Below are 24,786 nucleotides of genomic sequence, written 5' to 3'. Positions count from 1 at the left end.
ACAGAAATTATTATTCCCTAGCTTCCGAAGATACATTATAAATTATCTTCAGTAATCCATCCCTCGGATAACTAGCCAAAAAGGCTCAGGTACACTTGAGAAAATGACTCGATATGACTGAAATGGTGAGATCATCCTTGTTTAAAGAAAAAGAAAAGCCTCTTTTCATCGCCAACTTCAACTGGTGACTTCAAAGATAAGCAAAACAAGTATTTATCCTTTGGGTTGGAACTGTGCCTAGCTATCCAGTAGCTTTAGACTTGACAATTTAGTAGAATTTGTGTAATGCTAGCACAACTAAAAGACCTTGGTGGCCTGCTGAAAGACATAACATGTGTTTAGCTCGTAAATTAAGTGCTTAGTGCAATGTTCTCCGCCCTCTAGACTTTTAGCTCATTGTTGGGAGGGAATGTGTCTGTTATATTGTTATCATTGTACTTTCCAAAGCTCTTAGTACAGTGATCTGCACATAAATAAAAATGAAAGTGCTCAATAAAAGTGATTGATTGATGTTTTGCACACAGGAAGAGCTCATTTTATCACTGACTGATAAATTGCCTACAGAATATGTTGTTTATTTGGGACAAACTTTAGTTTAAAATGACAAAAGAATGGTAGAATCAATGATTTTTGACAGACCAAATAAAATCAGGCTCATTTAATAATAATAATAATGATGGTATTTGTTCAGCGCTTACTATGTGCCAAGCACTGTTCTAAGCACTGTGGTAGTTACAAGGTAATTAGCTTGTTCCACATGGGGCTCACAGTCTTAATATCCATTTTATCTTAATTCCCATTTTACAGAGGAGGTAACTGAGGCACAGAGAAGTTAAGTGACCTGCCCCAATTCACACAGCTGACAAGTGTGTGAAGAACTAGAGAAGCAGCGTGGTTCAGTGGAAAGAGCACAGGCTTTGGAGTCAGAGGTCATGGGTTCAAATCCCAGCTCCGCCACTTGCCAGCTGTGTGACTCTGGGCAAGTCACTTAACTTGGCTGGGCCTCAGTTACCTCATCTGTCAAATGGGGATTAAGACTGTGAGCCTCCCGTGGGACAATCTGATCACCTTGTAACCTCCCCAGCGCTTAGAACAGTGCTTTGCACACAGTAAGCGCTTGATAAATGCCATTTAAAAAAAAGTGGAAGAGCTGGCATTAGAACCCATGACCTCTGACTCCCAAGCCTGTGCTCTTTTCACTAAGCCACGCTAATATCAGGGGGATTGATTGATCTTGGTATTTTTTTAGTGCAATTGTGCATGGGAGGACCAGAAAGCATCAGGATGATACTATGCAGGGAGGGATATTTTCCCCGGTACGATTAGGTCCTCATGAGACCCTCCCTGATTCCCAGGGAGACAAGCCCGATAGACACCTGCTACCCGAGGGTGCTGGCTGCCCATCCACCTTGAGGACTCCCAGGGTGGAAATGGGGTGGAGAGGCAGATCTGGAGACTGGAAAAGCCCAAAAAGTGATCTGTCAGAATGCTGAATTCAGCTCCCTCAGATTGGACTCTGAGGCAGGACCTTGCCTGGATGCTGCAATCCCTCCTGGTGTTGGCTTGGCCACTGAGGCTACAGTAACCTAAGAAAACTCTGGTCAAGATCAATTTTTCCACTAGAAAAGTCCTTTCAAAAACGACTAGCACCTCCATGCAGGTGAAGCCCTAGGTCTCTCAGCAGGGGACAGAGTATTAGCCTAGCAATATTGTGGTGGGCTACAAACAGCCAAAAGGCATCCTTGTGTCCCACTATCCTGGAGATCTGTTTTAGAGCAGATGGGTGATGGGCCACAAAGTGAATGTCATACGGGTCTGGTCCTGGAGATGAGTCTCATCCTGCAGATGAGGGAACTGAGGAACAGAGAACTTAACTGACTTGCCCAAGGTCACCCAGCAGATTAGGGAAGCAATGTGGCCTAGTGGATGGAGTGAGGGCCTAGGAGTCAAAGGATCTGGGTTCTAATCCCAGATCTGCCACTTGCCTGTTGTGAGATCTTGGGCAAGTCACTTAGGTTCTCTGTGCCTCGGTTCTCTCATCTGCAAAATGGGGATTCAGTACCTGCCCTCCCTCCCACTTAGAATATGAGCCCCAAATGAGACCTGATTATCAGGTCCTCTGTCTCCCAGGCTGCCACGATTTCCACTAGGCCACACTGGCATGGATGAGACTGGACCTGAAGGCCAAGATGGTCCACCACTGACTTAATAGGCCCGAGATTACTGTTGGGACCAAAGTCTCGGGATCCTCTTCAATCTAATTCCACATCCCAGAGACATCTCTGGCTTCCTGCAAACCCTCCCCACCTCTGTTAGGCCAGTGTGCTTTGGGATGGCAGGTATTTCTGCTTTTGATAACAGTAAATGGCTGCTACAGTTACAACCTTATGGTCGTTGTAACAGAAGAAGAAACAGTCAGTCACAATCAACACTGGGAATCTCACACAATAGGATCCAGAACCTGGCGTGATGAAACATCTTGGATAAATTGGGGGTTGCAAAGGGATGAGGTAGTGGGTTAAAAATTCAGGAGTTCCCAGAATTATAACCGATGAGACTTACTTTATTTCCTCGGGGTCCTAAGCTTCCAGGACTCCCTTTGGCACCCACTGGCCCTGAGGGACCCTGAAATGAAAGCCAAAGATGTCAATATTAGAGCAGAACATGGAGAAACTCTCTCAAAACTTTGGCCTTCTGCCCTTCTGAATGAAAATGAACCACAGCTGGAGAAAGAATTAGGACAACTTTAATCCCTCTCTGGAAAGGGCATCGTTGCTGTTGTGAAAGGAAGAGTGCATAAGTTAAAGAAATTGAAAGCTTCTTCATGCCACCAGTTATGTTAACTATCAGGTTTCCCCATAGTTTCCCTGCTTCAGTGAGCTAACGGGGTGATTGTCTTCTAAGCCTAAGACAAACTCCAGAAACTAAAACATGCCTTAGCCTTTCAAGTTATTGGTCTTTTGGAACGCAAGCTTAATCTAAATGAATTAAAAATAGCACGAGTTATCAAACTCAGTTCAGAGTTCAGGCAAATGTCTTTGTTAATAAAAGTTGAAATCTTATTTTCCCTTTGTGATCTCAGCAGGCAGGAAAGCAACATTCTATTTTGACTAAGTTTGTGAAAATAACAATGGTAAATAGCTGTAACACCAATGAATTAGAATCCTTTCCATGTTCTTTTTTCCATAGTTGTTTTACTCCAAAATTAAATACAGACATCGATCTGTTAGTGCCATACATTTTTAAAGGGTCCAGTCCTTCCCTGGGAGTTAGAAACATGATGAATCTGCTTCCACTCCTAATACTGATATATTCCAGTTTGGCATTTATAGTCTCATTTTTGGTTTTATTTAGAATATTCCTTAAAAACTGGAATGTTTCATAAAGTGAAAATATTCTAAACAAAAGTTACTATGGAAAACTTTACAAGGGCCTCAAATTATTTGAGTGCAAGAAAAGCAATTTAAATGATTCAATTTTCTCCTGAAAAAAAATAGGATCTCTAGCCCTAAATGCTGACAACCATCGTTTATTCCTTAATCTTACATGAACACAGATTAACCTGTAATACTTGGTTATTTTGAAGGTGGATTTAAGGGCCAAAGATGGACAAATTAGAGACAATGAGGCAGTAACTATTTTTGCTGGATGATAACCGGATAGATTCATTTTAGACCTCTCAAGGGTCTTAATGAGAGGATAAATGATAGGAAAACCACAAAGAGGTAGCCCTGCCCATAAAACGCATAACTGGTCTGTTTAAGAACCAGGCTTATTAATTACCTGCTTCAGAGACACAGAGCTATGGTAGTAGATGACGGAATTAAAACAATAAACCAGCCCTTGAAAGATGCTCCTCGCTGCATGAAGTTGTGGAGTTCATCTGAAGATGAGCCACAAAACACAACGATCCTTATTTAGTTTGACGGCCAGAAAAAAAGCCGGTCAAAAACTAAGCCAGGAAAAAGTTCCTGCACTGCTCTAAGCAGCCAAGTGTGGGGAAGGCAGAAATTCCCAGGAAGATGTTTTGAAGTTTTCCAGCATCATCTGTAGCTGGCACGGGGGTTGAGCCTGCCATGATCCCTCCATTCCCAATGACCAAGGTCACCAATTAGGAAGTAACTTGTTTGCGCAGAGGTGGCCCCTGTTTCACAGTTTCTACCTGTACAACCTCCAGCCCACCTCATTTTGTGTTCAAATCTCTGGCCATTCCATTTCACACTGAAGGGTGACTCTGGAACAAGTTCCACACTTATCACACACTCTTCTCCTCAGCACCAGAGGACACGTTATGGAAATACTGGCTTAATTTGCAGCAGGGGAGATTCAGATTAGATAGGGGAAACATGGAATTGATTTTTGGAAGAGGCTCTGAGGTCGGCAGCAATGTGGTCTGGTGGAAAGAGCATGAATCAGAGGATCTGGGTTCTAATCCAGAAGCAGCGTGGCTCAGTGGAAAGATCGCGGGCTTTGGAGTCAGAGGTCGTGGGTTCAAATCCCAGCTCCGCCAATTGTCAGCTGTGTGACTTTGGGCAAGTCACTTAACTTCTCTGGGCCTCAGTTATCTCATCTGTAAAATGGGGATGAAGACTGTGAGCCCCCGTGGGACAACCTGATCACCTTGTAACCTCCCCAGCGCTTAGAACAGTGCTTTGCACATAGTAAGCACTTTATAAATGCCATTATTATTATTAATCCCAGTTTCACCATATGCCTGCTGTGCCACTTAACTTTTCTGTGCCTCAGTTACCTCTTCTGTAAAATGGGGACAATACCTGATGTCCGTCTTATTTATATTATGAGCCCGGTTTGGGGCAGGGACTGTGTCTGACCTTATTATCTTGTATCTACCCCTGAGCTTAGTACAGTGCTTGACACCCAGTTAAGTGTTTAACAAATACCACAATGATTATCAGTCATCATCATTATTATTATTATTAGGAGAGACTCTCATCTATCTGGCAAAGTTTAGTGCAGTCCTCCCCCAAGGCTGGAGGAGGGCCAAGAGCCAAGTTTCTTTCCAGCCCACTGCCTCAATGAACAGGCTCCAATTTTCAAAGGCTTCTGAGTAATTTCCAAAACTAGGCTTACCCTGTATACCCTGACAACTGAAATCTCGCTATTGTGAAATCTCCATTCCCAAGGGATCTTCAAGAAAAGAATAGAGCATCATCTGTCCTAGCAGATTTAGTCAATCATCAGCCTGAAGGCACGAGGCTGGACTGAGTGATTTCTTAAAGTGCCTTTCGGTTTTAGGATATCATGATCCCACTTTGTCACTGCATGATTTATAACAAACATTTTCCAGGTTTTCATTTAGGATCTTCTAGCAAAAATCGGTAGCTGTATGTTTTATGGCTAGTATCTGAATAGCACCAGTAAGTCTCAAATGCACACATTTCCCATAAATCTGATGCCATTAAGACTGAGCAGGCCCAAACCTCTGGGATTAAGAATGCATTCACAGAAAATAACTGATTAGAAATTTGAACGAGGGCCAAGTGAGACTTGCAGAAGTTTTCTGAGAGAAAGAGGAAAATTCTCCTTTCCTAAGTGTTATAAGGGAGGGGAACCAGTGGTAGGGAAGAAGAGGAACTTGATTGCAGGAATGGCAAGTGGTAGATGAAGGGAATTTGATCACACCCATCAGCTATCTCCCTTACCTTCCTGCTCCTCTCCAAACTCCTCACATGGTTTGAATGTACCTACTGTCTTCTTTCCTCCCAACCAACTCCCTCCTTGACCCACTCCAATCAAGGGCTTGCCCACTTCACTCCACTGAGCGTGTGCTCTTCCAAGTCATCAGTGGTCTCCTCATAGCTAAGGCCAATGGATGGACCCTTCTCTGTCCCAATCTTTCTTGATTTCTTGGCTGCCTTCAACCCTGTTGATCTCTCCTCCAACACGGAAATGCTGTTTGCTTCTGTGACCACTCCTCTCCTGTCTCAGCAACCTCAACTGTGAGTTCCCCAAATGGCTCTGTTCTGGGTTCTTCATTTCTCTCACTCTACACTCATTCTCTCAGGGAGCTTTCATTTGCTTGCATTGTCACCTTTATGCAGATGATTTCCAAATCTACTTCACTTACTGCAACCTCTCTCTTGCTTTACAATCTCACATGAATGACACAAAACTCATCTTCCCACCTTCTAACTTTCCCTCCTCAGTCAGTAACATCATTCTCCCCATCTCAAAAGCCCAGACGTTCGTAGTCACCTTCTACTATTCATTGTCTTTCAGTTTTCCTGTTCAGTACAACACGATTTTGCCTGTTTCTCATCCACTTTTCTGAATCTGCCTCTTCCTGGCCCTGAAAATGGACAGCACCCTGGCTCAAGCTCTCATCACCTCCTCACTAGTCTGTTAGCCTCTCCCAATCAATCAATGGTATTTATTGAGCACTTATGTGCAGAGCACAGTACTAAGTGCTTAGGAAGTCACAATATAACAGAATTACCAGTCATAATGAGTTAACAGTCTACAAGGGGAGACAGGTATTAATATGAATAATTTATAATAGATAACAAAGATATGTACATAAGTGCTCCCCTCTTTACTGTATACTACACATTGTTTTCCTTATTTTTTTCCCTTGTTTTTATGGTATTTAAGCACTTACATGTGCCAGGCACTGTTCTAAAAGCTAGGGTAGATATAAGAGAAGCAGTGTGGCTTAGTGGAGAGAACACAGGCATCAGAGTCAGAAGGACCTGGGTTCTAATCACAGCTCCACCACTTGTCTGCTGTGTGACCTTGGGAAAGTCACTTCACTTTTCTGTGCTTCAGTCCCCTCATCTGTAAAACAGAGATTAAGGTCACACAGCAGATGAGTGGCAGAACCGAGATTAGAACCGAGGTCCTTCTCCAGGCCTGTGCTCTTTCCACTAGAACACACTGCTTCTCTTGAAATGTCATTCAGCTCACATCTCTCCAACATCTCTGATGATTACCTTCCTCCCTCTGCATCGAACAAAAATTCCACACAATTGGCTTCAGAGTTCTCCATCAGCTTTACCTTCTACTTTCCTCAATGTTATCGCCTGGGCTCACACCCTCAACTCTATTCCAGCCCAACCTCTAATGGTATCTTGTTGTCAGTTCTCCTACCATCTCCTATTCATGCCATTTCCCCTACCTGGAACTTCCTCCCCTTTCATACATTTCAGGCACAGCTCTGCTCTGCCCATCTTCAAAGCCCTCCTGAAATCCCATCTCCTCCAGGAATCATTCCCCAATTAATTTTCATCACATGTAAGCCTCAGAGCTACCCTAAGCTCTTATAATAATAACGATGGCATTTTTTAAGCACTTACTATGCGCAAAGCACTGTTCTAAGCGCTGGGGGGGATACAAGGTGGTCAGGTTGTCCCAGGTGGGGCTCACAGTCTTAATCCCCATTTTACAGGTGAGGTAACCGAGGCTCATAGAAGTTAAGTGACTTGCCCAAGGTCACACAGCAGACATGTGGCGGAGCTGGGATTAGAACCCATGACTTCTGACTCCCAAGCCCGTGCTCTTCCACAATCAGACTCAGCAATTATTTGTTCAGTTATTCTTCCCACGGAACAATAGTTTTGTTTCTTCAAATCCTCCTATCATCCAAAAGTAATTTTGTATAATCAACTGTGACTACAGAATGAGGGCTTACATTAGAATAGAAGTGAAATATACATGGCTTCTATCACAACAGATGAAATTCAAGAAGATTGTTAAAGACAAATGAAGTCTTATGACACATTCCAGATTTCTTAAAAGTAACACGAAGTGAACTACTGTATTTTACTTTTTTCTTTGACCTTTCTCTGGCATCATTGATGGTATGGCTCCCAAAGTTATTCTATCTGCTTAACCAGAACTAGAACCCAATTCTCCTGATTACAATAGCCTTGTTCTTTCCACCAACAGGGCTGCTTTCACCGCACTCTCCCAAGCACTATCCATAATAGGCACTCAATAAATGCTACTGATTAATTAAAATTTTGAGGAGCTGCAAAGTGTTATAGATGCCTTCCATGCTTTGCAACAAAAAGTAATTTTCAACAAGCTCATAGTCATAAAAAACAACAATGATAACATTTTTTGGCCTCCATTTCAGAGAGCAGTTTCAGTCCTCTTAACAATGCAATGGCATTTTGAGGCCCAGCATCCATCATTCCTGGACACAGAGAATCCTACATGTTTGACCCTGAATCTCTGTACCGTACTTCAAGAAAAATAAGTCTGAAAGTCTCTGTTGTGTATCCAGATAAACTTAAGAGGAAGAAAGATGCTTTTTCCATGGACTCTGATGATGCCAAGAGCTGAATGATTTATAACTGTAATCAAACAGCCCAAGCAAGATGAAAGAAAATGCATTAAGATGCCCTGCAGGGAAACTAGACTATGTTCCTCATAACAATTCCTTTAATAATAGTTCTGGACAATAGAGCAAGGAAATTAAGGAATTGTTGAGCTTCACTTAACCCACCCCAAGGAACTTATCTTTTGACCTAAAATGAGATAATTACATTGGATGCACTTTGTCAAGCATTTATCCTTTTCTTAACTTGTTAGGGTGCCAGCTAGTTTCTCATTATTCAGCTTGCAAAGCACGAGAGTGTAAAATGCTTCAGTTAATTTAGATTAATAGTCAAGTGGCTAATAAAGTTGGCAATTTTCTGAAGAACTCCATAATTATAATTGAGGATTAAACCACAAACCACAACAGATTAAGAAAAAAATGTGAGGAGAAATTTAGTGCTGAATTTCATATACTTTCCCATGTGATTATAAGAGATATAATAGCACTGAGACATTTCCTTCGCATGACAGGACAGAAGATAACGGACTTCCCCACTCCCTGGTGTCAGTGGAAGGCTTGATATGTAACAGTACGTGCATTCTGCTTGGCATACTAGCCTTGGGCTGCATTGGTGCCACTGTAACATATATCCAAACCCACGGTGCCATTTCCACTTAGGGTGGGCTATTTGGAAGGCCTGGCCACCCCCACTGCCCAAGGTGGGCACCAAATCTCAAGGTCAGTTATGTACATGTTTCCACTCAAACCACTCAAAACCCACAGGGAATGTGCCTACCAACTCTGTTATACTGTACTTTCCTAAGTGCACAGAGTAAGCCATCAATAAATATAATTGACTGGGAAGATACTGTAGGATTTCCTGGATCAAAAAGCAAAAAACAAAAACACCCACATCAGCATCACTGATATGTTCTGAGCAACATTCTGTGCTGAACCCTCTGTGGGAAATTAAAAAGAATAAGTCACTGCCCTCGGAGATTTTATAATTTCCTAAGGCTAGGACAAACATCTTCCTCCTCCTCGTCTCCCCTCCACACAAAAGAAAAAGGCAGGAACCTGCTGTTGGAAAAGCTATGGGCAAGAACCATGGGCACGATATTGCTGGTGGAGATGTTAATGATGATGATGATGAAGGAGGTTTCTTTCAGGAATGACAGATGAGTTTTGGTTTTGAGATCAAAACCCTGCTCGGAGGAATTGATTCTAGTTCTAGTGGCACAGTTCCCCAGCTACCTTTCTGCGTACTCACTGGAGCATAGAGTGCAACGACTGAGTAGGCAGACAGGAGGACAACATCGGGTGAAGTGCACAATAAGGGCTTTTTAAATACAGAACCCATTTACTGCCCAAGGTGGACAGGCCCAGCAGGAGTCCAGAAAAATATCTGGCCAATGTGGGTGGCAAAGTGCACCAAGGCAACACCTGTTGGGTCCTGGAGTTACGGCACGGCATCGTCACTATGCTGCGGTTGGGGGCATAGACCCAGAGTATAAATAACAAGAAACAAATGCATCAGATTACAGAGTTAGACCTGAGTGATAAAGGCAAGCGCTGTGTTCCCACATACCTGCTGACCTTTGTTTCCAAGGTTTCCTCTTTCTCCCTTCACCCCAGAAACTCCTTTAGGGCCCTAGAAAGTACAATATAGTATATTAGCATATTAAATGATGCCAAAAAGAGAAACGACTCCAATAACCTGAACATAGCCAAAATGGAAAACTTATGTTCTTAGACACTGATGGAAATTCAGTGGAGTAGAACTGATGTGCCACAGATCAACCTCTCTTTCTCCTTATACTTGTGGGACAAAGATTCCATTAATGCAGTGTCACACATACGGACAGATAACATGCAAGCCAGCATGGTGAGAGAATTGGGTATTCTCTGTCTAATAATGATGCTTGTCTCTCAGATAAGCCAAACCTAGACAGGGAATAGTGACCCACTCTGAGTCTCAATAATGGAAAATTAGGTGGCTTTGGATAATGATACTGCTTGTTTCTGGTGACTTGGGGCTAGGGAATCCCCCGACATGCTGCTTTTCAATCCCACAGCCCCATAGTATTTATTCTTGATTAGATGTTTTTCATCTGGTAAGTCATCACTTACCACTGAAGTGATGGTAAGTGAAAACACATCAAACACTGAAAACACATACAAGTTCAAGGGGAAGGATTTTTATTGGGGGAATTCCTCTGATGGAGGTCAAAACTCTTCTCAGCAGCTCAAAGATATTTCATCCACTTCAAAAGAATAGAAAAAAATAGTATGGCGACTTTCATTTTCTTTAACAATAAAACCAAAAACCTAGATAGAGGACAAGTTTTGAAAAATGGCAGCCCGGTTGACGGTCCTTCTCATTTCTCCAAAATTACAGGTAGTTTCCGGGGGGCAGGGGGGGAAGAAAAAAAAATCTATGTTCATTGTTCCTTAGGCTTTTCCCCTGCATCTCTCACGTTCCCATTGAATTCTAGCCTGTGCTTTTACTGCAACCTCCTTTATCTAGAGGGGTGAGTTTTGCCCTCTTTGGAGCATAATATAATAACCCTGTACTTTCCCCTGTGTAAAGACAGAACCGCTCTATACAACTTTTCCAAGATCAGAATTAAAGGGAAGTTGGAGTTCTGGCAGAGAAGCCTGAGGCATGCAGCCAGGACATTACTGGGCTCTTGGACAGTGCCTTCCTGCAGCAGAGTCCAGGCCCCTAATCCCACTAGGCAAATTCCTGACAATTCCCACATACTGGGTTCAAAATTTCCCTTGGCCTCAGCCCTAACCGGAACAACTGTTTAGATTTGAGAGCACAGCTGTTAGTGTACCTGCCTCTCACCTTTAATTCCTCAGGTTACCAAGAAATTTGCTTTATGTCGTAGATACTTCACCTCACTGAACAATTTAACCCAAGGAGTCATCTTCAGTGGGCCTAGACCCAAAGAAGGAACAGAAAAGATTCTGCAAATCAAGAAAGGGGAGTAACTCACGAGCTCAATCCACCCATGGTGATTGTTGGTGAGAAGCGCTAGGGGACAGATTGTAGGTTTCTTGATTGGCTTTGATTTTTCAATTCTCCCTCTCCCAAATTTTCATAATTGTTCTCTGAAATTTAGTACTCACCTGGGGTCCTTTTAATCCTCGTGCTCCTTTCTGACCATCCAAGCCACGAGCTCCTATTCCTCCCTGTGGCAAGAAAGAATCCCATAATTAGATCATTTCCTGATGCAGGAATTAGGAAGTCCACACTCCACTGTTTTATCATTATTACATGTATTGGTTATTCAGGTTTTTGAACTTTAATGACTTTCCCCTCGTAATAATTTGAAATGTACAACTCCGTGTATGAATGGTCCTTTACTAGCATTTTCATGCACTTAATAAGAGAGAAATGAACCAATTGTACCTGTGGACCTGCATGACCTCTCCGTCCACTAAGAGCCTAAAGTGGAAAAAAAATAACACGGAATCCATCAACTCAACCAAAAACATTTCTTGGGATTAACTGATATTAGCAGTGCTCATTTCTCATTGTTTTCAGACAACAATGGTTCCTTCTAGACTGTGAGCCCATTGTTGGGTAGGGACTGTCTCTGTTGCTGAATTGTACTTTCCAAGTGCTTAGTACAGTGCTCTGCAGACAGTGAGCACTCAATAAATACGACTGAATGAAATAAAACTAAAACACTCCATGCATATGATATTCTAACATATTCTGCACTGGGAAAGCAAACTCCAGCAGCTTTCAAGCCCAGATAGGGTGGTGTTTCAGCAGCTTTCAAGTCCAGATAGGGTAGTGTAGATTGTGAGCCTTTATGCCTCTTTTACATTTTTTGCTTTTTCAATCCCACTCCGTCACTCTCCACAAGTGCCGCTTGCACAGTTACCCTTCAGATCAGGGAGAGGGGGGTGATAGGAAAAAAAATCAACTCTCAGAAAGAACATCCTTACTTGAAGCATTAGGGCTAGCCAGATGGGGAGTCAATATCACAGTACTGGGCGAGGTGGAACAGCCTGCTGAAAGGTGGCTCACCCATATTGGGGTGCTGGATGTACCTGGTTTTGCCGAGGTCTCTCCTCATCACAGCAGCGGGTTTCTGGTAGAGGTTTTACAGTCACACTATTGCTAGAAACAATCCTTCCCAATCTGCCCCGAGGACGTAACGATTGTCTGGGTCCCTGCAATGCACCTTAGAACTGCTGCCCTTACTTGCATGCACCTCACTTTGATGCTGCTACCATTCTCCAGCTCTGGCCCACTTAGTTGTGTGGAAGACACTGTATTTTCTTTGTGGCTGTTGCTTTTCATGAACACAGTGTGAATGGCTCGCAAGAGAATCCTGGGCAGAGATTTGGACTCTCCTTGGCCCATCGCCATTATTTCTTCCACTGCCAATTCTTATTTCTGCCACTGCTGCTCCCATACTACAACGCAGCCTGCAAACCTCATGCCTCAACTGCCAACCTACTCACTGTACCTCGATCTCATCTATCTCGCCATTGCCCTCTCGCCCACGTCCTGCCTCGGGCCTGGAACGTCCTCCCTCTTCTCATCAGACAATTACTCTCCTCAGCTTCAAAACCCTATTGAAGGCACATCTCCAAGAGTCCAAAAGTCCTGCCTTCCCTAAGCCCTCATTTTCTCTTTACCCATTCCCTCTGGACTGCCCTAATTTGCTCCCCTTATTCACCTCTCCCTCTGGCCTTCAGCACTTACGTACATAGCTGTAATTTATATAAATGTCTGTCTTCCCGTCTAGAATGTGAGCTCACTGTAGGAAGGGAATGGGTCTACCTACTCTGCTGTTCTGTACTCTCCCAAGCGCTTAGTACAGTGCTCTGCACACAGTAAGTGCTCAATAAATATGATTGATTAATTATGCAAAAATGAGGCCTGGCAGTTCTGAGCAGGGAGCATCAAGATGCGAGCAATCCTGCAGGGAGGTCACAAAGAAGGGCCCATCAGAATTTACCACCACCTACTAAATAATCAGAATTGCTCAAAAGAGGCAAAAATAACTCGCTTAAGTTTCATCCCCTTTCATTTCCTCTGTCTTTCAACGGTGGTATGAGCAGTAAAATAGTAAAGTGGCAGCCAGAGGGAAGTGTGAAGAAGCTAGGACCAGGCTAACCTTAAATGTAAAATCATTTACTAAACCTTAAATGTGAAATAATTCACTAAACATCAACAGTCTGAGCGTTATTTTGGACCCAAAAATATTCAAAGTGTTATTTCCTGTTAAATATACATACTGGGCACAATCTTAAATGTGACTATACTGTCCACCTCTGAAAAGTGACTGAACCCTTCAAGGTAGTAGGGCATTATTTGGTACATTACTACTTTCTGAGCACCCAAAAATATCCAACCGAATTAAACTACCTGCACACTGAGACAGTTGTTTCTCAGCATTCTGACTGCTCTTGCATCATCCTACTGACCTCATAAATTCAGGTTAGAGCAAGTGGCATTATCCTTATTTTAATGGATTAGAAAAAACACATCTGCGCCTTCCTATGACTACCCATTCATTCATTCAATCGTATTTATTGAGTGCTTACTGTGTGCAGAGCACTGTACTAAGCACCTGGGAAGTACAAGTTGGCAACATATAGAGACGGTCCCTACCCAACAATGGGCTCACAGTCTAGAAGGGGGGAGACGTACAACAAAACATGTGGACAGGTGTCAAGTCGTCAGAACAAATAGAATTAAAGCTAAATGCACATCATTAACAAAATAAATAGAATAGTAAATAGGTACAAGTAAAATAAGTAGAGTAATAAATCTGTATAAATATATATACAGGTGCTGTGGGGAGGGGAAGGAGGTAGGGATGGGGAGGAGGAGAGGAAAAAGGGGGCTCAGTCTGGGAAGGCCTCTTGGAGGAGGTGAGCTCTCAGTAGGGCTTTGACTGGAGGAAGAGAGCTAGCCTGGTGGATGTGTGGAGGGAGGGCATTCCAGGCCAGGGGGAGGATGTGGGTCGTCCTCCCTACCCAAAAAGTCAGTGGTTGAAACAAGACAAAAATCTAGGCCTTCACAGCTTCTCTCATCCAGCAAACTAACAGTGGCTACTACCCTTAAAAGACTATCCTTTCCACACTTCTCCACAGCCACATAGTCAGCCCTGCATATTTTCGTAGGAACAATTCTATACCATTTTGATGAGAAGAGAAGGGGTCCTGTAGGATTTCAGTTGGGCCAGAGCTGCTTCCAGGTACTTTCTGTGTGAGAATCTTCTGTTTCCCCAGTCCTCCCTTCCTTGCCTCGACTCCTTCATCACATACACCAACAAAACAGCCAAACACTAACAGTGCCTTGCCATGACTTTCAAACCCCCAATATGTGAGGGGGAGATTTGGATGATGAAAAAAACTGCTCAGGAAGCCGGTATTATATTTAAAAGGGATCCATTTTAAGCAATACTCACTAAGATTACTTACCCTCTTTTAGAATGATCTAATATCTGCAACTTTGGCATTTCATTCTCCCCAAACCAAGCTGGCTATTGTCAGTTAATGTTTTTTTAAATTGAGAGCATTAGTCACACTCTTCAGGGCAGAAAAGCATTGGTTAATGCAATAATGTGTCCTCAGCAGCATTTAGCGTTATCATAATAATAATGATAATATTTGTTAAGTGCTTTCTATGTGCCAGGCACTGAACTAAGCTCTGGGTGGATGCAAGCAAATTGGGTTGGACACAGTCCCTGTCCCACATGGGGCTCATACTCTCAATCCCCATTTTGCAGATGAGGTCACTGAGGCCCAGTGAAATGAAGTGACTTGTCCAAGGTCACACAGTAGACAATACAGTGCTCTTTTCGTTGACTATCTTGTTATATGTTAAGCCTGCACCCTGTACTGTCTTCCATTTACTTAGTCGCACCAATAAGACGACTATACATTCAAGGCAAAACAAGATGCCTTTCTGATGGGCAGCAAGGCCAATTAATTCCACTATTCTCTTCTGGTTGAAAAATGCTGAAGTGAAATTGGTTTGCATTTCTTTCCCCTTGTGTTAACTCTTATTTTTCAGTTTTGAGGGAGGAAGTGGATCTGGCATGGAAGACTAAGAAACAGACTGAGAATGCTAAAGAATGCTGCAATATTTCCAAGCAACAAAGAAAAAAAGAAAGAAAAAAAAAAAAGAACAAATCCCATATGGAATCCACAGCTAAATACCCAAAATTCAAGCACTTCTTATACACGCCTCATTAATAATATTTTATCCTACAGAACGTCGGGTTTTTGCTTTTCTCTTTAACAACTTCCATACTTGGAATATGAATTCATCTGAAAACACATTCCTTGCAGAAGGAACTTCAGCTCCATCTCTATGTGGGAGACCAGATTATCTCATAATACCGAGGGCTACGATTTGCTCTCAGACACTCACAAAGAACATCTACTGCTAAAGTCAAGCTTCAGAGGGTAGAGTATGGTATGAATATTGGCGGGGCGGGGGAGGTGGGGAGCAACACCCACTTCAAGCCTCAGAGGCCAGAATTCCATTTTTTCCTCAATATTTATCTTGCTTCTGTTCCAAACTGATTAAATTCTACTGCAACACCCTTCCAGCATGGGCTCTGAAGAGTATGCCAAGCTCAGAGAAAACTTCTTAGAGCTTGCCAACATCATTTAATACGGACCCAGCGAACAATCAAGATATTTTGAGAATTATATCCACTCTCTCAGACGAAGCCAGTGATTCTCAATTTTTTCATTTTGTACCACCATAAATGCTTCCAACACTTTGAGCCCAAATACTTCCCACCAACTTTTCATCAAAGAGAAAAACAAAACAAATCCATACCACACAGATCATGGTTTAGGGAACAATTCCCTTTTGGTCTCCCAGACCATAGTGTTAGACCACAGTTTTAGACTGTGAGCCCACTGCTGGGTAGGGACTGTCTCTATATGTTGCCAATTTGTACTTCCCAAGTGCTTAAGTACAGTGCTCTGCACACAGTAAGCGCTCAATAAATATGATTGATGATGATGATGATGTTAGGAAGGGGAGTTAAGGAAAGAGCCTAGAAGGAGGGCAACTAAAACCACTTGGGGATGGTCTCTGGAAAAAAGAAAAAAAAAAAACAGTCTGAGATTCTGGAAAACCATAATGGGTGAGAAAAGGATGGCTCAGAATTGTTGCTTTTCAAATCTCAAAACTCGGACTAGGAGGTGCTTTGAAGACAGAGTGGGCAAGACGATACTTCTTTACATAGTTAAGTGTAAATCAGTAAAATCCATTTCTACACTGAGTGGTGCAAGCAAGAAAATATGAATATGCTCAAAGGGCTGTGGCTAAATCCCTAGGGGTGGGTCTTCAGTGGGTTCCTTGCGGGTGGAATTAAGACCCAACCCCCTTGAGAAGGGTGTAGCTAAATTCAAAGATGATAGACCCATAATGGGTAAGGAGGGGAAAATGTAGACTGCTTGAAGGTGCACCATGTGAATGGATGCTAAGAAGGACAGCCATCTAGCTCACTGTCCTTAGTATGGCCCCAGAAGATTCTTGGACTGACACCACACGGCTCTTCTCGGGTCTGTAATTCAGTTCCCTGCAAGTTATATAAATAACCCTCCTGAAAGGCTAGTCAGAGCTCTGCATTCCCAGATTCCCTCCAAATTCCTATCCAACTTCTCTAGATAGCCCAACCTCTAGTTCGAGACACAGGGTTAAAACTAAATGCATCTGCTTTAGCAGAAGCTGTGCGGCCTAGTGGAAAGAGTAATCGAACATGGGTTCTAATCCTGGCTCTGCCACTTGTTTGCTGGGTGAACTTGGGCAAATCATTTAACTTTTCTGTGCCTCAGTTCCCTCATCTGCAAAATGGGGATTCAATAACTGTTCTCCCTCCTACTTAGGTTGTATGCCCCATGTGGGACCTGATTATTTTGTATTTATCATTATGCTTAGTATAGTGCTTGGCACATAGTAAGCACTTACTGAATGCTACAATTATTATTATTATTACTACTACTAATATTACACCACGATAATATCATTAACACAGCAAAGAAGCAGCAAGGCCTGGAGGAAAGACCACAGGATTGGGAGTCAGAGGACCTGGGTTTTAATCCTGCCAATTACCTGCTGTGTGACCTTTGGCAAGTCATGTGACTTTCCTATGCCATAGTTTCCTCATCTGTAAAATGGGGATTAAATCTATTCTCTCTACTACATTGACTGTGAGCACCACAGGGACAGGGACCACGTCCAGCCTGATTAACTTGTATCTACTCCGGCACTGATAACAGCATTGGAATCACAGTGAGCACTCAAACATAACAATAACAAAAATAATGATAACAACAACAACACAGGTCAGAACCATATTTGATCTAATTGTAGAGGAGTTCTTACATGGTTTCCTCTGGAGCCTGGTATTCCTGGTTCTCCTGGTTGACCTCTTGTACCCTATCAAAAACAAAACAAAAAAAGAGTTGTGCATTCATTCATTCATTTGATTGTATTTATTAAGTGCAAAGCACTATACTAAGCACCTGGGAGAGTACAATAACAGACACATTCCCTGCCCACAACGAGCTTACAGTCTAGAGTGCATTAAAGTGACACCAAATTCTTTACTCTTTCCTGTCAAAATATAAATATGCAGCACACCAAGATGGCAAGTGGGTATGTGCCAACATAAATTATTTATTTATTTTATTAGTATGTTTGGTTTTGTTCTCTGTCTCCCCCTTTTAGACTGTGAGCCCACTGTTGGGTAGGGACTGTCTCTATATGTTGCCAACTTGTACTTCCCAAGCGCTTAGTACAGTGCTCTGCACACAGTAAGCGCTCAAATACGACTGATGATGATAAATTATTTTCTTTTTTGTTTTTTCCTCCAGCTGATAGAGCTCAATTCCCCATACGTGGAAAAGAGAACCAGAGGGGTAGAAAAACGACTGAATGACTTCATCCAGTTTTTGTTGCCGTCCAATGTCTTTCTTTACACAGTACAGCACATTTCAATCAAATTGGTTCCTTTTTCAGGAGATATTTCTTGTTGATGAACTGTGGTAGGTGTCAGTCAAAATGTTATCATTTTTTGGTTTCTGTCATGTGGGTTACGTGTCAGTCATCCAGGACTTGGTCCCTTTGGCTAAACCAGTGTGTCACTCACAGTGTCTTATCCAAGAGAGCAGAGAAGATGCTTTACCTGCCTTCTATCCTTATTCACGCAGGGCTATCATTTCTAAGGAAACCCTCGAGGTCAACTCACAAAAGAAGATAAGGAAATGGAAGCCGGCCCAAGTTGGTCATCATTTAAGATTTTTACAAAGGTAAATAAACTCCATAACTGCAAACCCTACTGCCAATCTTCAATAATAATCCATCCAATCATTCACTGAATTTTTATGACTGGCTGCACCTTACTCCCCGGAATTCCTTTATTGACAAGAAACACTACTCTCAGGGTTGACGGCAATATAGTGCAGTCCCAAAATTGTGCAGCTGAATAATAATGATGGCATTTGTGAAGTGCTTACTATGTGCCACGCGCTGTTCTAAGCGCTGCGGTAGATACAAGGTCATCAGGTTGTCCCACGTGGGGCTCACAGTCTTCATCCCCATTTTACAGATGGGGTAACCGAGGCCCAGAGAAGTGAAGTGACTTGCCCGAAGTCACACAGCAGACAAGTGGGGGAGCCGGGATTAGAAACCCCAACTTCTGACTCCCAAGCCCGGGCTCTTTCCACTAAGCCACACTGCTTCTCTGAACTGCCCCTTCCTCTTCAGTCCTGCCACTGATGCACGTTTGGGTCCCAGTCTCCCGGTGGATATAAGGCATTTTGGGTTCCCTGGGCCAGCCGGAGTTGTGGGGAGCTCCAGGAGTCCACAAGGGTCTCCCTGTGCAGGACGGCTTCTGGTGGTCCTGGTGCCCTCCCACCCCAAATTCATTCAATCGTATTTACTGAGCCCTTACTGTGTGCAGAGCACTGTACTAAGCACTTGGGAAGTACAAGTCGGCAACATATAGAGACCATCCCTACCCCACAGCGGGCTCACAGTCTAGAAGGGGGAGAAAGACAACAAAACATGTAGCCAGGCGTCAGAACAAATAGAATTATAGCTATAGGCACATCATTAACAAAATAAACAGAAAAGTAAATCTGTACAAGTAAAATAGAGTAATAAATCTGTACAAATATATACAAGTGCTGTGGGGAGGGGAAGAGGTAGGGCGGGGGGTTGGGGGAAGGAGAGGAAAAAGGGGGCTCAGTCTGGGAAGGCCTCCTGGAGGAGGTGAGCTCTCAGTAGGGTTTTGAAGGGAGAAAGAGAGCTAGTTCGGCGGATGTGTGGAGGGAGGGCATTCCAGGCCAGTGGAAGGACGTGGGCTGGCGGTCGACGGCGGGACTGGCGAGAATGAGGCACAGTGAGGAGGTTAGTGGCAGAGGAGCGGAGGGTAATGGCATCTGCATATTTACTCAAGTCTCTTCTTAACAAGGCTCATTTAACATGCTCTGCCAACTGTATGCCATGTGACCATAGGCAAGTCATTTCACTTTTCTGTGCCTCAGTTTCCCAGTTCTGCCACCTGTCTGCTGTGTGACCTTGGGCAAGCCATTTAACTTCTCCAGGCCTCAGTTACCATATCTGTAAAATGAGAATTAAGACTGCTGAGCCCCACGTGGGACAACCTGATTACCTTGTATCTACCCCAGTGTTTAGAACAGTGCTTGGCACACAGTAAGTGCTTAACATATACCATTATTATTATTATTATTATTATTATTTTCCCATTCAATACCCGTTTGCCCTCCTACTTAGACTTTGAGCCCTTTGGGGGACAGGGTAGCGACCGTCTCTATATGTTGCTGACTTGGAGTTCCCAAGCGCTTAGTACAGTGCTCTGCACACAGTAAACGCTCAATAAATACGATTGAATGAATGAATGACTGTCTCTCTCTCCATTGCTGACTTGTGCTTTGTCCTTCCCAAGCACTTAGTACAGTGCTCTGCACACAGTAAGCGCTCAATAAATACGATTGAAGGAGTGAATGAATGACTGTCTCTCCATTGCCGACTTGTGCTTTGTCCTTCCCAAGAGCTTAGTACAGTGCTCTGCACACAGTAAGCGCTCAATACGATTGAAGGAATGAATGAATGGCCGTCTCTCTCTGTCCGTTGCCGACTTGTGTTTTGTCCTTCCCAAGCGCTTAGTACAGTGCTCTGCAAACAGTAAGCACTCAATAAATACGATTGAAGGAAGGAAGGAAGGACTATGTCCAATCTAATTAACTTGCATCTACCCCAATATTTAGAACAGTACTTGACACAAAGTGCTTAAAAAATACCATCTTAAAAAAACGTTCTTCTATCTGCAAATTATTTAAGTGCCTATCTCCCCATCTAGATTGCAAGCTCTTTGAAGGCAGAAGTCACTCCTGTTAACTCTCCTGTAGTCACTTAAATTCTAAATAGTGTTCTGAACACAGTAAGCGCTCAATAAATACTACTGATTGACTGATAAACCTTTCAAGCAGCCCTGATCTCCTATCACCCCCCATACTCCATTGAAGAGATACTTGTGTCCAGGTTACAAATGGAGCAACTGAGGGAAAGAATGGTACAGAAGCTTCATAAATTCAGAGTTGGAGCGAGGAACAAAAACCAACTATCTTGTTTCCAAGGAAGTAAGATATACTAGAACATGGTGCCCCTGCGATGACTGTTGACCTTCTAGTTCTAAGCAATTCTGTCTCCTATTCCAAATTTCATTTCTCTTAAGCTCATATTTAAATGACGCAGTTGTTACCCAGCCAAATTTCAAAGACAGAGTCCTGCTTACTTGTGTTCCCCTTTCTCCTTTAGAGCCTTGGGGTCCCTTGACATCACTGTCCAATCCAGGATTACCCTGAGAAAAGAGCAAGGCGTTTTAGGGAATTATCAGTCACTTTCATTTCTTTCAGGGCATATCGTTATATGCTTTCTCCTTCATAATTACCACGTAGTTAAAACCCTCGGAAAGGAAGTCAGCAGTAAGAGACCCATGCACTTAGGAGCCGCCATAGAGAAAAACGGACAGTTTGAAGAGGTTTGCTTGCTTGGAGAGAGCTCCATAAAGCAAGCATATTTTCCCTCCAGTACCCACTAGCTCTTTCAGCCTTTTTGAATCTTCAGTGGATGAGTGAGAACCGTGCAGAGTTTATTTTCATGAGTTCCAGCCCAACAAAGTTTTACTTAGTAATGTGACATACTAACTTACTAATGGCAGTCCAAGAGCTGGAAACAGTCCATGCAGCTGCCGAAAGGCTCCCCACTTCAAACCAGAGACCACTTGACCCCACATCTCAATGAACACCTTATAATTAGCCAGTGAGAACCATCCTGGAGAATGTTCTATGGAGGAAGTCTTTTGAGTTCTAGGGCAGGAAGAGCCTCAAATTCAATCTGTTCATGTTATTATTCTATCATTTAAGCCCAGGAAGCACAAAGTAGATTTCCAGTCTCACAGAACAATCCTTAGATATAAGTTTGGGAATAACCTTTGTCAAACTAATTACATTATGTTTGGATGAAGGATTTTTTTTTGTCCCATCCGCATCAAGCCTTCTTTGAACGGGTTGCCCTATTTCTGCAAGGTTATTGCTTGGGATTGAGGCAGCTACTAGACTTTCCTTCGTGAGAAAAGCTGACGCTGTATTAGAGCACAGATGCTGCTTTGGAAACGTACAGGCTCTCCTCTTATGCCTTTCTGACCGCGGTCACCGGGGAGTCCTCCGAATCCAGGATTGCCCTGAAAATAATAAAGTGCTGAATGAGAAACAGGAGGAGTTAAGCATTTTTTCCCCCTAACGCACATTTCCCTCTGATTGAAATATTTTTTTCCTGACAAAGATCCAGCAACTAGCTTCAGGAATTTCTATGACTCTTCTTAAACGTGATTATAATTGTTCATCTAGAGCACAGTTCTTTATGGGTACCCAAAGACCTGTTCTTGAATTCAGGAGCCCAAGCCCGTTGGTGGGTAGGGACCGACTCTATATGTTGCCAACTTGTACTTCCCGAGCACTTAGTACAGTGCTCTGCACACAGTAAGCGCTCAATAAATATGATTGAATGAATGAATGAATGAAGAAAGGGCCTCTAGGAATGTAAGCTATCTAAAAGAATAAATGTGGAAAAAGTCACCTGGGAGCCATCATCACCCTTTTCCCCTTTCCTTCCAGGAAGTCCATAGTAGCCCTAAAAGAATAGAAAAAAATGAAAAAAATTAAATTCATCTTTTCTCAGTAAGAGAGTATGTGCCTCTACAACACAGAGAGGAAAAGGCTCTACCTGTTCTCCACTTAATCCATCAATCCCACCATCTCCAGCTTCTCCCTGAAAAGTCAAAAGAAAAAGCCACTCAATCCTGGACTAACTAAAATGAAATAGAAGCGCATATGGTTTACACCAGATACCTCTGCCAGGAGATCCTATTTGGCAATACGAACCTAAAACTGAACAGTGATTTATAGAACTAGCTGCCATACCTTTTCTCCAAGAAGTCCCCGGTCTCCCTGAAATACAAAAGGGATTTGTTTAATTTCAGGAGTTGAACTCAGACTATGTTAAAACCATCATGGGTTGGTTTAAAATTGTGTTTTCAAACAGATCCTTACCTTAGGGCCTTGGGTCCCAGAGCATCCCTTAGGGCCTTGTTCTCCTATCGGCCCATGCACTCCTCTTTCCCCCTAAAACGAAAAGGCAAAATACAGTGTGAATCTGCTGTAGAACTTAACTTTAAACCGTTGCTACAACTCACCCATATGCAGTAGCAATGGAACTGTCCCTCATACCAAAGTAAGAAATGTTAGAAAATTGGACAGGCTGCCAAGACGATACCATAATCTGGACTGGGGCTGGCCAAAAAAGGACAAAGAAACCAGACCCTAAACACAGACGATTTTCAAGTGACCGAGGAAATAGTGAACACATATTAAGGCACCTACACAAGCAAATATGAGGTGCAATGCGTGCATTTTGTAAATGAACAGTGGTGTTTTTAATCCATCCTGTTTCTAGGAAGGATTCCTGGAGAAGATGGGACTAGTGGAAATGAGAGTGACTTGTGAGCTGGAGGAGGGAAAAGACTCTCGAGGAAAATGGGACAAAGAGAATATTGGGTATGTTTGTCTAGAGGAAAGAGGAGTTGAAAGAGACAAGGCAAGAACGGACCCCCAGAGTGGTTCTGAAAGCCATTCAGAAGCTAATTGACAGCTTCAAGTATAGGGGTAGCATAGTTCAAGTGCCTGGTTCAGTCAGTCAATCATATTTATCATTATTACTAATGATGTAATTAATGATATAATGATACAATAATAATAGTACTTGTCAAGCACTCACTATGTGCCAAGCACTGTTCTAAGCGCTGGGGGAGATACAAGGTCAGCAGGTTGTCCCACTTGGGGCTCACAGTCTTAATCCCCACTTGACAGATGAGGTAACAGGCACAGAGAAGTGAAGTGACTTGCCCAAAGTCACACAGCTGACAAGTGGCAGAGTCAGGATTAGAACCCGTCACCTGTGTCTCCTAAGCCTGGGCTCTTTCCACTAAGCCACACTGCTTCTCTATCGAGTGCATACTGTGTGCAGAGCACTGTACTAAGTGCTTGAGACAATACAATATAACAGAGTTGGTCAACGATTTCCCTGTCCACAAGAAGCTTACAGTTTAGAGATAGTTTACAGCCTAGAGGGCTTAGGAGGAGAACAGAGTCAAGGCTGAGAAGGGCAGCTTGAATTTGGCCCTCCTCCTGGGGGCAGGAGAGGTGGTGTGGGGTGAGCGGCTTGGGGTGACCCCTCCTTGTGTCCCAGGGTTCATGGGGGAATGGGAGAAAAATAAGCGAGGGTGGCTGGTTATCATCATTTTTACTACAATTGGACTAAAAGGCTGAACACTAGGAGACTCCTTATTTTAAGAATTTAAGTTTTGATGGTTCACAAAGACCTAACTTCAGGGCAGGGTTATCTCCACAGGCATCCCCTCGCAGCCTCCAATGAAAACCCCTCTTCACCCTCGAAGGCTCCAGCAGGAAACAGGTCCAGAAAAGAGAAGACTGAACTCCTTGTCTTCCCTCCCAAACCCTGCCCTCTCCCTGACTTTCCCATCTCTGTTGATGGCACTACCATCCTTCCCGTCTCACAAGCCCACAACCTTGGTGTCATCCTCGACTCTGCTCTCTCGTTCACCCCTCACATCCAAGCCATCACCAAAACCTGCCGGTCTCAGCTCCGCAACATTGCCAAGATCCGCCCTTTCCTCTCCATCCACACCGCTACACTTCTCATTCAAGCTCTCATCCTATCCCGTCTGGACTAGTGCATCAGCCTTCTCTCTGATCTCCCATCCTCGTGTCTCTCCCCACTTAAATCCATACTTCATGCTGCTGCCCGGATTGTCTTTGTCCAGAAACGCTCTGGGCATGTTACTCCCCTCCTCAAAAATCTCCAGTGGCTACCAATCAATCTGCGCATCAGGCAGAAACTC

At 43.3% G+C, this 24,786-nt stretch overlaps 1 protein-coding gene across 1 annotated transcript in view; it reads right to left on the bottom strand.

Moving 5' to 3' along the window:
- Positions 1-24,786, bottom strand: part of LOC119921851 (collagen alpha-6(VI) chain-like) — a 74,951-nt gene that overhangs the window by 27,724 nt on the left and 22,441 nt on the right. Inside the window, exons 13-23 of the mRNA XM_038741859.1 lie at positions 22,919-22,990; positions 22,790-22,816; positions 22,593-22,637; positions 22,446-22,499; positions 21,988-22,050; positions 21,103-21,168; positions 17,667-17,720; positions 11,700-11,735; positions 11,417-11,479; positions 9,870-9,932; positions 2,563-2,625 (exon numbers count right to left, since the gene is read on the bottom strand). Coding sequence (XP_038597787.1) covers positions 2,563-2,625; positions 9,870-9,932; positions 11,417-11,479; positions 11,700-11,735; positions 17,667-17,720; positions 21,103-21,168; positions 21,988-22,050; positions 22,446-22,499; positions 22,593-22,637; positions 22,790-22,816; positions 22,919-22,990 — 606 coding nt within the window. The remainder of the gene's footprint in view (positions 1-2,562; positions 2,626-9,869; positions 9,933-11,416; positions 11,480-11,699; positions 11,736-17,666; positions 17,721-21,102; positions 21,169-21,987; positions 22,051-22,445; positions 22,500-22,592; positions 22,638-22,789; positions 22,817-22,918; positions 22,991-24,786) is intronic.

This window comes from Tachyglossus aculeatus, chromosome 2, assembly GCF_015852505.1.
Source record: "Tachyglossus aculeatus isolate mTacAcu1 chromosome 2, mTacAcu1.pri, whole genome shotgun sequence".
In the NCBI taxonomy this organism is placed as follows: Eukaryota; Metazoa; Chordata; class Mammalia; order Monotremata; family Tachyglossidae; genus Tachyglossus; species Tachyglossus aculeatus.
This window is presented reverse-complemented; position numbering and strand designations above follow the sequence as displayed.